The sequence below is a fragment of the Ambystoma mexicanum genome, chromosome 5q (genome assembly GCF_040938575.1).
Source record: "Ambystoma mexicanum isolate Mex_15411 chromosome 5q, UKY_AmexF1_1, whole genome shotgun sequence".
In the NCBI taxonomy this organism is placed as follows: Eukaryota; Metazoa; Chordata; class Amphibia; order Caudata; family Ambystomatidae; genus Ambystoma; species Ambystoma mexicanum.
The window spans coordinates 398,102,029-398,117,072 of record NC_090933.1 but is presented as its reverse complement, the minus strand read 5'-3'; the positions used below and the strand labels follow the sequence as shown (position 1 = coordinate 398,117,072).

Below are 15,044 nucleotides of genomic sequence, written 5' to 3'. Positions count from 1 at the left end.
GCACAGACTGGTCAAAAACGCTGGCAAATCTTTAATTTCGGTAGCTGTAGTCAAGAACACAAACTGGTGTCCCTCTCCCTAGTTATTCAGTTTCCTGCAGCACTCTGTGGAAAATACAACCAGCTCCGAGAATGGTATCCAGGTGGCTTATGGTTCGAGTTGATTGGTCCCACCAACTCAAAAGGAGGAGTCGTCCTTGAAGGGCTTCCTTGTCGAGATGAACTTGGCAATTCGGGCCTGCAGCAGGGCTTCACGGGGCAAATCAATGGTTCATGAGTTGCAGCAGCCGTCCCCTTCCAGCTCGTCTTCGGTTCTTTCGTTCCACTGGTTGACTCTGCATTCCAAGCCAAGAAACTCGCCTTTTATCCAGTTTCCTCTCTTTCATTCCAGCCTAACTGCCACTCACCCAGCAGGGTGGCTGTCCTTGCCGGACAGTCAGCCAGCCAATCACGCCAGAGTGCATTTGGGTCTCCTAGGAGACTACGCACAGGGAGTTTCAGGCAACTTCCTCACTTCCTGCCCATCCCAGACACTCGGGCGCCAGAGGCGGTTTTCAGTCCTGAAGCCCGCCAAAGGCAATGAAACAAAGGGACCAAACCTGGTTTGGCACGCAGAGACAAACTCTAGAAGGACCTTTCCACCAAGAAATGGCAAAAAAGGAAGACCGGGTCCTGTTTAAACAAAGGGTGCTCAGACGCCATCTTGAAAAACATGGCTCCCGCAATTTAACGCTACTGGTGTTCGCGGTCGGGAAGAATCATGGTAGTTTGTTGTAAAACCACTGCCACCAGCCATTTCGAGAGCAAAGGGTAGCATTTGACTCCTACATGAATATCTAGACATAGGGGATACTAGGTAACTCCTCCAGCACTCTATTGTAAGATAGGGTGTGCTGGGTCTAGGAATTTGAAAAGACTAGTAAAGTCAATTTCACTTTACTTTCTCTGGGAAACAGTAGTTTATCCCAGAGAAGGCATTTAAGCCTTGGGAAAGCCTGAAAGGCTTCAATGTGCCACTGCACTGGAGGTGCTGTGTGACACAAATGAAAAGATGATGCCTATGGAGTTATCTTAAACTCCATAACCAAAGAAAACACACACAGAAAACAAACAGAATAAAAAAGTTAAAAGTGCCAAAGTTTAGCAAAAGAACTGGAGGGCTATAAGGTGGGAGGAATTGGCACATTTTGCTAATTCTTCCTAACAGGCTAAAACCTGGTTTGGCGTGCAGAGTAAAACCCAAGAAAGACCTCACATACAAGAAATGGCGTAAAAATTAGACCATGTCCATTTTCACAAAATGGTCACCCATGATTGCTATACTGCAGCTGAGGATTCAGCCTGGGGTAGAAAAGCATAATGGTAGGAAATTTAAACCACTGCCACCAGCCATTTAAAGTAGTGAGGGTAACATAAAATGTTACATGAGTAAGTAGGAAAAGGGGCTACTAAGTAACCCCCCAGCACTCTACATAAGACGGTGTGTGCTGGACCTACCAAGAGAAAAGGTAAGTAAAGTCAATTTCACTTTACTATTCTCGGGCACTGCAGTTCACCCAAGAAAAGGTATTTTAACCTTAAGAGAAATCTAAAGGATTTCTCTGTGACACTGCGCTGAAGGTGCTGTGTGTCACCATACAAAAAGTAGATGCCTATGGAGTTTGTCAGACTCCAAAAACAAAGGAAACACATAACCCAAATCAGATCAAAATATATGAGTGAATGAGAAAAAAGTTTCACTCACTCCAGGGTGAAAATTAAAAAGTCCCAAAGTCCAGCAAAAGAGCTGGGGGTCTCTAGTTTGAAGGGTATTAGCACAGAAATCAGAATTCGCCCCAAAACTTTACTTCCCTTCAAAATGTCAGGACGGGTTAAAAAAAATAAGCAAAAAGAAGGGTGTCCAACTGAAAACAATAGAGGGAAAGGGACAAAAAAATATTTCCTAACATCTAGTTTTATATAGCACTAACAACCCACGGGTATCTAAGTGCTGAAATAACAGTTGCTATTATACCATTGCGCGGTACTCAATTTATCGACCTCAGAAGGATGAAAGGCTGAGTTGGCCCTGCAGGGATTCAAAACTGCATCATGAGGAGGTGCACAATGTCAGAACGAGTGCTCAACTCGCTGTGCTATCTTCACCAGCTATCTGACCGGCTTCCTAACAGTGATTGCCAAGTGTAGTGGGTAGGACCTAATTCTTTAAACCTCATTTTGCAATAAATTATTTTAGCGTAATAGAACACAAATGAGGCACACCAAACTATTGTCAAATTAAAAGCCAAACTTCATTCATATACAGGAGGACATTTTTCACTGACCTTGTTTTATTCTCGCCAGACTCTCAGTGTACACAGGGCTCACGTGACTGTACTTTGGGTCATTCACACTCGCATCGAAACTCATTTGACTGAATACTTCAATGTCTGGCCACTGGCCACTGAGAGACTGCGTAATCTCACCCTTCTCAGTGTCGCCTACAAAGGAGAAAACATCAAAATAGAAAAAACGGTGAGCAATAGACTACTTAGCTGAAATACAATGAGGTACATGCTGATGGAAAAAGCACATGCATAGTTTCATAAAGTGTATGGCTGGGCTCCTCCGATTCACTGCACACTAAATTAGTAAGACTTGCAGATATTTATAGTATATGAAACCAGGTATGTAGTTGTCTGCAACCGCGAGAAATGTCTGTCTTGGGTTGATTAAGCTATGGATAAAGTACCACTGCCCTCCAAGTCAAAGATAATTTTCTTCAACAAAATGCTTGTATTTATGATAATTTGCATACCCACAATGCCTTGCTTGGTACGACGTTCATTCATCCCCCGTTTTATTTTCGCAGCACGTTTTGCTGAAAATGTTCCGTGGAAAAAACATCAAAAAAATATGGGGAGGGGGACATATAAGGAGTAGGGTTGGATGGCTTATAGGGATAAACAAACAATAGGCGAAGAAGGGATAGGGGAGTACCCCGCCCCAAATAATAATTTAAAAAATGCAATTATTCTTTTGGGCAAAACTTTTTTTCCAGCAAAACGTGCCGTGAAAATAAAAACTGTTGAAGAATGATCATAGAACCGCCTTGCTGATGCGGCTCTGAACTGGAGATGAACTTTCAGTGATGTTTCCTGGGGGAGGCGGGGGTGGCATGTGTGACTTGGCTCAAATAGATTATTCTACACATTCTAGTGGCGATGGTTTACAATTTCTCTTAATTATTCTGACCCTAACCACTCTTCACTATTTAGAGGGTCAACAAAGCCGTTTCCATTTTAAAAATAGGCGTTAAGAGCCATTTATAACCTTTTCAATTTTCCAGAAGTACTCAATAAAAAAAAAAAGAAAAAAAAAAAATCAGTCAAATGGCTAAAGTGCTCCACTTATATGGGTTATGCCTTTCAAGTAGTACGGTTCTATCAAAAGTACGTACTTGTGCAAATCTCTTCCTCGTCATACACATCCACTTCAAGTAAACGTATCAACATGCGGAAGAGGATCCTGAGAAACTGTAGATAAGCGCCCGTCTTTCCTACCTGTCGGAAACAAATTAGCTCATGTCAGAGGTCCTGCCGAACGGGAGTAAACAGTCACAATCAAACAATTAAACTGAGCACAATACCATTCGTGTGTATCCCAAATGAACAATGACATGCACAGCAATGCCTTGTGTGCAGAGGGGGCAAGCAGTGTGGAAATATAAAATGCTTTCTAAAGAGATGCCACACTAGGTTTCGAGGGGCAGTGGCACCATTAGCACTGTGGGGCTACTGAGAAGACATATTACTTTGCTAAATGGAGCCTAATAAGTGCACATTGTTAGGGAGTATTACTAAAGGCCACCTATGGCAGGACTGTAGAAGACTTACTCTTAAATGAACAGGCTTCCAACTCTTAGGTTTGGCCTGAACTACCCAAAAGGATGATGTCTTTAGGTGAGCATTCAATAGGATTTTTGCCCTTTCCGTTACACCAGATGACAAAGCGCTTCCATTTGCTAGAGTAGCAAGGCCTGGGGTTAGGTTTCCGTGCTTCTCTGAGCTACCACAGTTTGTGCACTAGCTGTTGTTCGAGTCTAGTTAATGCTTTGTCCCTATCCCCACCTCTTTTCTGTGGGGACAGTTGTTGTATGATGGTCCATGAAATGTCCTCATTGGTGTGTCATATGGAGCTTTCTGAATCATCATTTTACTTTGAGGTCCTCTCCCACTCACTGCACTCCATTTGTTTCTTCATAGATAGATACCCGGGACTACTATCATTTCACCACACATCCTGATGAAGGCCTGCTCACCTAGCGGCACTTTACAGCTGTTTTAGGCCGAAACACTGTTGTGTCGACGACTTCACATGAACAGTGTACAGTTCAAACACTGTTGTTATTGTGATCTTTTTATATTATGTTAATGCTTGTTGATTTCTGTCTTCATTGCACAACTGCTCCGATAATAATTTTGTGCTGTTGTATGTCTGTACATTAAGATCCTCTTTTCGCGTTGATCATACTCATTTGCATTGTTTCTTCAGAATACCCCTGGGTACTCTATCTAAAGAGTATTAAAATATACCATTGTGAAACAATGTATATGTAGTCACATGTATACATTCTGAGATTTGGGAGTAGAGGGACCTCTCACCCTGAAAAATTGTGTTTTGTTCATTCAGGAACAGAAGTCATCAGCTGCATCTTTTTCTTCATTGTAAAGTACTGTGAAATCAGACAGAGTACTTACCTCTCGCGGTGAAAGTGCTTGAAACCTTTGCAACTCAAAGGCCTAATCAGCTTGTGACCCAGCATATGGTTCTTTTTACAAACTACTACTGAGAACTTTTGCAGAGACTTTACCGTTTACTTACCAGAACCGCTTTATCCTATCCAAGACTTTAGCCCATTGACTTTGGCCTAAGCCTATTGAATTGAATTGACTCTTCTGGTGAACTCAAAGTATTTGCACTGTCTAAGAAAAATTGTAACCTTTCATGTTGTAATAATTTTTGCCTTTTTACTCCTCTTGAAAAGTATTCTGAAATAGTACTGAAGTATATTTGTGTGTGAGTATATTGCCTCCTTCCTATGAATGTTTTTATAACTGACAGATAAATAAATTAATAAGAATTTATCAAAGAAACCTTTAGTTTAAGAGTTTATTTGAACACCTGTGATTGTAGACCTCTGTGTAACATCATTACTGCTCACATTCCCCTCTTGAGATAAGCCTGGCTGCTCAGCTCTGCTACCAAAACTGTGTAGTCCAGACTTATACCAAAGGTTGGTTTGCTTACACCTGTAGTCCTAGTTGTATGTAGTGGTCCCAAAGGGTACTGCATACAAACTTTGGCTAACAATGCCCCCTTGTTTGTTGAAGTAATACATGGCAGTAGTACTGTCTGTGAGGACTAGAACCGTCTTCCCGTGGAGGTGTGTTTGGAAGGCCTTCATGGCCTTGAACACTGCTAGCAGTTCCAAAAGGTTGATGTGATTGGATGCTACCGCTGGGGACCACACATCTTGCGCCGTCTGTTGAAGAAGGTGAGCGCCCCATCAGAGATGCGTCTGTGGTGAGAGTGGCTTCGACTGCGGGGGTGGTTAAGGTTTTCACCTGCAGAAGTTTTTCCCTTGACCACTGTTAGGGAGAATTCTCAAAAGAATTGCTCATTCCCTTCTACCTTAGAGACCCCCAGTTCTTTTTGCTCGACTTATAGGTCTTTTAATTTCTAACCTGGAGAGAGAGAGACCTTTTTCCCACTCTCTCATGCATTTTTGTTTAATTTGAACTCTGTTTCTTTTGACTTTGGATCTGACAAAAATCCATAGGCAGCATCTTTACATTGTACTGTATTTGGTTATATGGTCTACAATCACAAGTATTCAGGTAGACACTTATACTCAAGGTTTCTTGGTAAAACACTTAATTTATTACACAGTCAGTTAGAAAACATTCACTAAAAGGAGGCAATCAATATCACAAAAAATATACTACAATACTTCACACTAACCGGTTCTGAAACATTTACACTACTTTGAAGTAGGAGCAAAATGGCTTTTAGAGCATTTGAAGTAGGAGCAAAAAGGCACACGTTAATAAAACGAATATTACAGTTATTCTTAAACAGTGGGAATAGTTTGAGTTCACCAGAGGAGTTGATTTAATGCAATAGGTAGGACAAAGTCAATGCACTAGTGTCTTGCATAGGTAAAAACGGTTCTGGTATATAAACGGAAATGTCTTTGCCACGGTTCTCGGAAGTAGTTCACGGAAAGAAAGGTTCATATGTAGGGTCACAAGACGACTAGGCCTGCAAGTTGCCAAAGTTTCACGCACTTTCGCAGTAAGAGGCAAGTTCTCTCGGCCGGGTTTTCACAGTTCCTTATTTTGAAGAAAAAGATGCAGCTGATGACTTCTGTTCCTGGCAGTTCCTGCAGATCTCGCTGTTCCTGAGCCTCAGTCATCGGGACAAGAGGGAGGAGGTCGGGGGACTCCTGCACTGCACGGGGACTGATCACAAAGCTGGCAAACTGGTAATTCTTCGATTCAAGTAGCTGTCCTCGAGCACACAAACGGGTGTCCTTCTCCCTGGTTATTCGGTTTCCTTCAGCACTCTCGAGAAAAATGCAACCAGCTCTGAGAATGGTGTCCAGGTGGCTTACGAGTTGATTGATCCTACCAAATCAAAAGGAAGAAGTCGTCCTTGAAGGGCTTCTCTGTCGAGATGTACTTGGCGATTCAGACCTGCAGCAGGGCTCCACCGGGCAAACCACGGTCCAGTAGTTGCAGCAGCCGTCCTCTTCCAGCTCGTCTTCGGTTCCTTCGTTCCAGTGGTCGACTATGCCTTCCAAGCCAAGAGACTCACCTTTTAAACAGTTTTCTCCCATTAATTCCAGCCTAGCTGGCACTCACCCAGCAGGGTGGCTGTCTTTGCCGGACAGACAGCCAATCACACCAGAGTGCATTTGGGTCTCATAGGAGACTAAGCACAGGGAGTTTCGGGCACCTCCCGCACTTCTTCCCAACCCCAGACACTCTAGCCCCAGAGGCGGTCATCAGTCCTGAAGCCTGCCAAAGGCATAGAAACAAAGGGACCAAACCTAGTTTGGCGCGCAAAACTCTAGAAGGACCTTTCCAAAAGGAAATGGCAAAAAAAGAAGACCGGGACCTGTTTAAACAAAGGGGGCTTAAGGCGCCATCGTGAAAAACATGGCTCCCGCAATTTTTAGCTACTGGTGTTCGCAGTCAGGAAAAATCATGGTAGTTTGTTGTAAAACCACACCCATCAGCCATTTCGAGAGGAAAGGCTAGCATTTGACTGCTACATGAGTTTCTAGACATAGGGGATACTAGGTAACCCCTCCAGCACTCTATTGTAAGATGGTGTGTGCTGGGTCTAGGAATTTAAAAAGACTAGTAAAGTCAATTAAACTTTACTTTCATTGGGAAACAGTAGTTTATCCCAGAGAAGGTGTTTAAACTTTGGGACAACCTAAAAAGGCTTCTCTGTGTCACTGCACTGAGGGTGCTGTGTGACACACATGAAAAGATGATGCCTATGGAGTTACCTAAAACCCCTTAATCAAAGAACACAAGAGTATAACACATCAAAATACATGAGAGAGTGGGAAAAAAGGCTCAAACTCTTTCCAGGTAAAAAAAATCAAGTCCTCAAAATCCAGCAAGGTGGCTGGGGGTCCCTAAGGTGAAGGGAATTAGCACTATTATGAGCATTCTCCCCAACACCCCTCAATGCACTTGTTTTTGTTGGTTGGAACACCCTTGGTGACCGTAGTCAATGTACTTTGAAATTCTAGGAAGTTTATTTTAGGAGATGCATGCAAGACTTGGGGGGCTGGCAAGGCTCGACTAAGCAGCCCAGGTGTGGTCAGACACCTGGGTGGGTGCTGTAGAGGGTTTAGAGATAGATTGCTATTGTTGAGAGAGTCTATGTGAGGCCAGCTATACCGAGTTCCTTTCGGTTGGTAGTCGCTTTATGCTAGTGGCAGGGGTGTTGGGGTACGTCAGGCGTTTGTGTTGACGGCTATATGCAATGCTAGACCAGAAGAGCGTAGCCATAGCAGCAATCTACGGTGCATGGAAGCCTGGCCGTGCCTGTGTCCACAGAGGTGGTGTGAGATATACGTACCGTAGGCTTAAACAAATTTCGGTTGGAGAAATCTTTGTCCTGTAGGTCTCACAGTATAATAGGCAGGGATGGAGGCTACACCTTATCCTTTGGTTTATTATGTGATTTCACAACTGAGTGTCACTGCATGACCGATGGGGTCAACTACCCTTGAAATACTGATTGTATTCTAAAAGTATATCTAACCTGGTCTTATTCCCCAAGAATAGTAGATTACTATCCTGAAACTATGAGCTTGAGTTTGACTCGCCTTGACTTGCTTCTTGCTCCTCTAAATAAGGTTATACATTGGTTTCCATACCATAAATGTTGAGTTGGCTTTTATGATTGGTTTATATGATGTTACAGTACTTTCTTACCCAAGATTTATCTTAGTCTACTTTTACTGAAATATACCCATCTCGCTCTACTAAGTTAAACCTGGCTGCTCTGTCTATGCTACCCCCATCCTCAGGTGGTACAGCCTTATTCTAAGAGTGGAGCTTATCTACTGCCTCATATATGGTTTTTATGAAGTCTTGGTAGGACTTTAGCAAAACTGTCCTAACCGGGTCTTAGTGTCGGGTGTTTTCTGGGGTCTGCACCCGTGCCTCTGTGTATAGCTATGTACAGAGATTGGCTCCTAAACCCTAGGAGATAATCCATGTCTTTTCCTTTGTCTCGTCCTACCTGTAGTCTATAGTGTATTTCATGCAACAGTGAGTTGCATTCTGTTCCCACAGAAGGCATTCACTGTATGTTCCGGTTGGACCCACAAAGGTTTGTAAGTACACTCCTTGTTTGTACCTAGATACAGAACCCACTCTTGCTGCCCCGTTCCTTGGGCTTGCAGGCTGTCGTGTGTGTTAGAGTAACTTGTACAGAGACATTGATGTACATCCCTTGTTGGATTCCTCATTGTTTGGCCAGTACATGGTTCCCATCCCTTCTTGTTCAACACCGATGTCAGCCTTTTCCTCCTGTTCCATTGACCTTATTCACCTTGTATGTACTTCCTTCTTGTTTATCCTCCTGCTGTATGTGCTTGCCTGTCCCTCTGTATCAGCACAGCAGACCCCGAACCTACCTAGGGTGCCCTGTGCATCTCCTGACACAAAGAAAAACAATATGTGCTGTAAAAAAACAAAAGCAGCCAATCACTGTGAACGTAGCGGCCTTAACTATAAACCCATGAACGCATTAAAACCCCACCTCCAACCACACCCGGCATGCACTTGGATCCACAATATTTAACCATTTTAAATAGGCAAAGCAAGAAGAAAAGAAAAACTAGTTGACCTGCGGGGGTCCAGTTAGAAGCAGTCTTCGTGGGTGAGTAGACCTACAAGCTGCACCCTCCCCATGGCTATTAAAGTCTGCGTGGTGTTGCCTTGCTGTAGTCCACTGCCTGTAATACAATGACTGATCTCCACTGCTCATGTCTTTTAAAAGCAAAGGCCTCAACGAGCTCAACCAAGACACATCAGCATGGGGTAGGAGAGAAGACGTGGAGGGCAATTGTCCACTTTTCTCCGAGCCGAGGAGACTATATGCCGCTCTCGACAAGATGACAATTCGTGGTAGAGCTGGATACAACGTCCTACTTTCTTTAATGGAGTCGCCTGACCACTGCAAAGTGTGAGATCCTGAAGATGACATCAACTTGAATGTGGTGCTGCTTGCCATCTGATTCCCTAGAGAGTCACATTCTTGTTTGGAGACCTCACCAGCAGTGGAGTTTGGATAAGTGCTTTCATACACAGAACTGTTTGTCACATTCTGAAAGGTCAATGAGGATGGATGCCTCTGCGAATGTTCTGTGGCACTTGAAGAGCTTACTCCGTTTTCTGCTATGGAACCTGTAGACAAAGAAAGTAGTTCAGTATAGTCGATGCCAACAAAAGGGCAATCTAATGAAAATAGTAACCAAGAGAAGGTGTATGTGGCAGGCTATGACCAACATTCAATCGGGTCAGATCAGAGGCTAAACAAATCAAATTCTCAGCACACCAACGAAGCCTGAATCTAATACTCACAAGCCAGGTACATTTAAGATTACATTCTCTAAATGCAGAGTTGACTTCCCCTTCTAAGCTTTTTCACAGGTACCTTGGCAATTCTGATCACAAAGCTGCTTAAATTACTAGTTTTTGCATTTGCTTTTAATTGAGCATTCGGGTAATTTTAGGCAGAAATTGAAGTGGTATAAATGTAAACTGGCCACCTTCAACATTTCTGGGAAAGTATGCTTTTGGCAGTTAAGAGTACATCTTCAACCGTGGTATGCTTAATTCCCATTCAGACTGTTGGACATGACTGAAGTAACAACCCATCATGGCTGCCTACTGTGATATAGTATTCAAATAGGGGGTGGGGGTTACAAACCTTAGTCTTACATCACCACTGGTTGTCACATTTCGTTTAATAGATTTAGTTCAAAAATGTGTTGACTTGTGAATTAATTTCCTTCACAGATTCCAAAGGTTTTGCATTAAACAAAAATACTGCACATGAGCTTACAGCATCTAAGAGCATGTCCTAAGTATGCACTGCCTGCAATCTGCTTACACTACTTACAGCGTGAAAGGCCTAAAGGTCTATGCCTGGACTCAGAAAGTGGTAACACTAGGGCTGGAGTCTGCATATACTCAAAATTGGATTAAAAACCTCTTCTGTCGACAGGGTCTTCCATCTGTTAGGGTCAAGGCTTTTCACTCCGTTCTTCTAACAAGGTTTATCGGCTATTTTCTGTGTTTAATTTCCTCACTGAAAGCTAATTCAGAGTGCAGGGTTTGCATAGGGAAAGTTTAACACTGAATGAACGTTTGTGCATAAGACATTGACCTACTATACAATCTTTTTGTTTCAGGATCAGTTAACAAGATCAATAACTATGCGTTCTGAGGAACTGACCAGATGTCCCGGTGACTGCACTACTGTTACTCTGGGGTCTCTCCAGGTCTATCAGCAATTCATCAGAGTCATTCTCACTGTTGTTGACCTTCTCGTGCTCCTTCTCACTGAGGTCAAGGGCTGCTATAGGCTCTCGAATGGCTTCTTTTGAGACATAACAGCATGCAAGGCCCACTTCTTGCTCTAAGGCGGTGCGCGTTAAATAGCTGGAGTCAATCAGCCGAAGGTCGCAGTATTTCAAGGACCTATTGGATAAAAGTGAAACAATATCAACTCCATTTTATAGATGCAAGTCACTGGCATAAGTTATGGGCAGGGCATTTACACATAGTAGATGAGTTCAAGTACATTTTATAATCTACAAATGTACTGCTTACACTGATATCTTCATTTTACATGCAACAAATTGGCATCCAAATGCTAGATGTGATTTTTCTTCAATTGTATGGAAAAAAAACGACATTAAAATCTATCAACATTAAAATAACAGTGCTTATATTTCCAATAATGTTTTCATAACGCTTGTCTTTTGATAAATATTGAAGGTAGTCGCAGAACATTCCTTACACAGATGAAGTGCCAAAACAAAAATTAGACATGAAAAGTATACATCACGCATCTAGGGAGCAAGAACGTTGTCTATTAAATGTATTTTCAAACTGTACCTTGGGAAGGTTTCGCCAAGGGGATCCTTTCCAGTGAGTATCACAATGCACGGCAATCCTTCCAAATCCAGATAGGTCTGGGGGCTCCAGTCCTCCTGATTAAAACCCATCCAGGCCTTAAAAAACATTAAAGCAGCAGCACAGTTAGTGATGAAGATATTCATTACATTTTCATGCACTCAAGTACATTTTCACACCATATATGAATAACTTTTGCATGGAAAGAAAACCTGTAGTTATAGAAAATGTGGGATAGGCTGAATAAAAGGTAAAACACTACACACAAGGATGAAAATACATGTGCAAGATGGAGCCTGCGTTCCAAGGAGAGAAGTCAAAGTGCAGTCTATTGATCATGGCTTGCCCAATGTGCCAGTCTTTGCCAATAGTGTTAGGTAAGATTTGCACAGAACTGGTAAATCTTCCTTTGCTGCTTCAACCCCAGAACTTTTTGCTTTACTAGTGGGACATTTTTCCATAATACCTCAGTGAGTGGGAACCTTTTTCCACACTCACATAATCTAACTCTTTTTATGGGTGTCATTTTTAAGACTCTCCATAGTGTCTTTTTAAAGTTATCATCTTTAACAACTTATTGGCAATAAGTGCCCTTTGTTGCTGGATTGCCCTAGGGGCTCCCCTTTTAACTTTCTTGTGCTAACCTTGAGTGAACTACAGTTCTAGAAAGGATCTTTGGATCCCTTTTACATTTTATTCTGTGAAACCAGAACTCCCCAATTTATGTGGAGTACTGGGGAGATACAATGTATCCCCTTTCACCTTAAAAATGTAACAATTCTGTTACAGTGACAAGCTTACCTTCAATGGGTGGTGGCAGTGATACCTTGTATTAATTTGGTGCACCGTTACCGCGGGCTGTGTTCACAGCTGCAGTAAAGGGAACCACGGGTGTCAATTTTTACCAAAATGGCCCCGGTCTTCTTTTTTTGCCATTTTAGTGTTTGTCGTTTCTTGTTCCTTCCCCTGACATCCAGAGCGGGAAATTCCTTTGCATGATTTTTGTCTTCGGCGGGAGCCCCCTGAGCTCCCCGCCCAGGCTCCAGTCTATCTGAAAGCAGGAAGTGAGGGAGGAGTCCAAAACTCCCCAGCCCTTTGTCTCAAGGAGACCTACATTTTGAGCCATCCCACACGTTGCTGCAACCTTGCATTGTTGCAATACCCCAATACCCTGGGACCTCAAGCTTTTGTGCAGTGCACGGTCTTCCGAATTCCGAATCTCGCTGAAACTTTGAGGGCATCCTGGTGGATCTTCAGAGACACGAATCAAGTCCCAAAAGTCCCCTCACCAGAGTGCTAAACCTTTGTAACAACAAGAATTCAACCACAATTTTCTGTCTTATTCTGTGCTCCTTGAAAAGGTGCCAAATCCGCAGAACCGCATTCAGCTGTGAGTGGAAACCTTGTCTAGAGACTTCTTGATCGAACCCTGCTGCAAAGTCCCTTATGAAGTCTTGTTTTCAGTCTCCACAACAAGGAATCCACTGACCGGGTATTTGGCTGCAGACCCTGAAGTTCTCCTGCTGCAAAATCTTCTCCCTTTGAGTTAGTGGGACCAATCAACTCCCAAATAAGCCACCTGGACACCCATCTCGGAGCTAGTTGAATTTCCTCAGAGTTGCTGCAGGAAACCATAGAGCCAGGGAGAGGGACACCAGATTGTGTGCGTTGCTTGCCAGCTGGCCTAAAGCTTTTGGAAGATCTTCCGGACTCCCACAAAGCATGACAGACGAAACCTGACCCCCACCCAGTTGAGTGTGGGACCTCCGATGTGAGGAATGTCCACCTTGACAGCCAGGGACTGCGCTTATTGCCATTTGCTGTACCGCAAGGAGCTGAAACGCGAAACAGCCATTGAAAGTTAAGTTTGCTGGTTGCGAGCTTTGACTGTGCCAATACAGTGCAGGTGTCCCCCGACGTCCTCCCTCTTGTCCCCACGGCTGAGGCCCAGGAACAGTGAGATCTGCAGAGCTGTATAGGAACAGAAGTCTTCAGCTGCATCTTTTTCTTCTTTACTAGGTTACTGTAAAACTAGCCTAAGAGAACTTACCTCTTACTGTGGAAGTGCTTGTAACGTCTGCAATTCACAAGTCTAATCAGCTTGTGGCCCTACATTTGGTTCTTTTTATCAAAGACTCCTAAAAACCTGTGCAAAGACTTTTCCATTTATTTACCTCAAGTGCTGCATCATAACCAAAGAATTTAGCCTATTGAATTGAATGACTCGTCTAAGTGCTATCTGAAAGTATTTGCCCCGCTTATGAATATTTGTAAATTCTTGTGTTCTAAATAACCTTTGCCTTTTACTTACTTTTTTTAAAGTGTATTCTGAATGCCAACAGTAAGGTATAAATGTCCCCAGCACCCTTGTTACTGAAGTCATCTGTGGGTGTAGGTTGTGTCTGTGGGCCATCCCAAAAGGGCCTTGTCTGATTCAGAAACTAAAAGTGCACAGTATTGAAGTATATTTGTGTGTTACTATTATATTGCTTCCTCCTGAAGAAAGTTTATTCTAACGGATACATTCATTAATAATTGTTATTCAAGAAACCTTGTGTATAAGAGTTTATTTGAACACTTGTCACTGTGAATCTCTGTGCAACTCCCCTACAGCTCACATTGACCCCTCTTGAGATAAGCCTGCCGGCTCAACACGCTACCAAAACTGTGTAGTACAAGCTTATACCAAAGGTTGGGTTGCCTATACCTGTAGTCATAGTTTTTTGTTTTGTTCCCAGAGAGTACTGCATACCAACTTTGCCTAACACTGAGCCCTCGGGGGCACTCCAGAGATCCGATCCAACTCACCCAGACCTCCTCACCCCCTTGCCCCAGCAGAGTGTGGGACTGTGAGAAGAGAAGATGGTACGGGCAAATCGCGTCCTTTGTTGGTGCTGCAGAAAAAGCGCCAAATCCACAGAGTAACCCAAGAAGTTGATGACAGCCGTGCCAAAGGTCCTCCCTCGAGACTGCTACTGAGAGATCCCGTCCATTGTCCTGCCTCTCATCATCAGATCAAGGAATCAGGAGGTTGAGTCCAGCTCCGCCACATCGAAGAGAATCCAGCCACAAAGTCTTTTTCAATTCTAAAGGTACTGTGGGTGTTAGGCAAGATTGGAGACTGCAGCAGCCCTGTCCTCTTGGCAATAGTTAACCTAACCTTTGGTATAAGCATGTACTACACAAGTTGGTAGAGTGACTGAGCAGCCAGGCTTCTCTCAAGAGGGGTCAATGTGAGCAGTGGGGTTGCAACAGAGTTTCACAGTGACAAATATCCAAATAAACACTTACACTCAAGGTTTCTTGATTAAATAATTATTTATTAATT

At 43.2% G+C, this 15,044-nt stretch overlaps 1 protein-coding gene across 5 annotated transcripts in view; it reads right to left on the bottom strand.

Annotated features, from left to right (window-relative positions):
- GREB1L (GREB1 like retinoic acid receptor coactivator) overlaps positions 1-15,044 on the bottom strand; it is a 1,340,557-nt gene that overhangs the window by 103,051 nt on the left and 1,222,462 nt on the right. For all 5 annotated transcript variants that reach the window (XM_069620882.1, XM_069620883.1, XM_069620885.1 and 2 more), the window contains 5 exons: positions 11,699-11,814; positions 11,034-11,278; positions 9,420-9,979; positions 3,439-3,541; positions 2,324-2,479 (listed from right to left, as the gene is read on the bottom strand). In XM_069620882.1, coding sequence (XP_069476983.1) covers positions 2,324-2,479; positions 3,439-3,541; positions 9,420-9,979; positions 11,034-11,278; positions 11,699-11,814 — 1,180 coding nt within the window. The remainder of the gene's footprint in view (positions 1-2,323; positions 2,480-3,438; positions 3,542-9,419; positions 9,980-11,033; positions 11,279-11,698; positions 11,815-15,044) is intronic.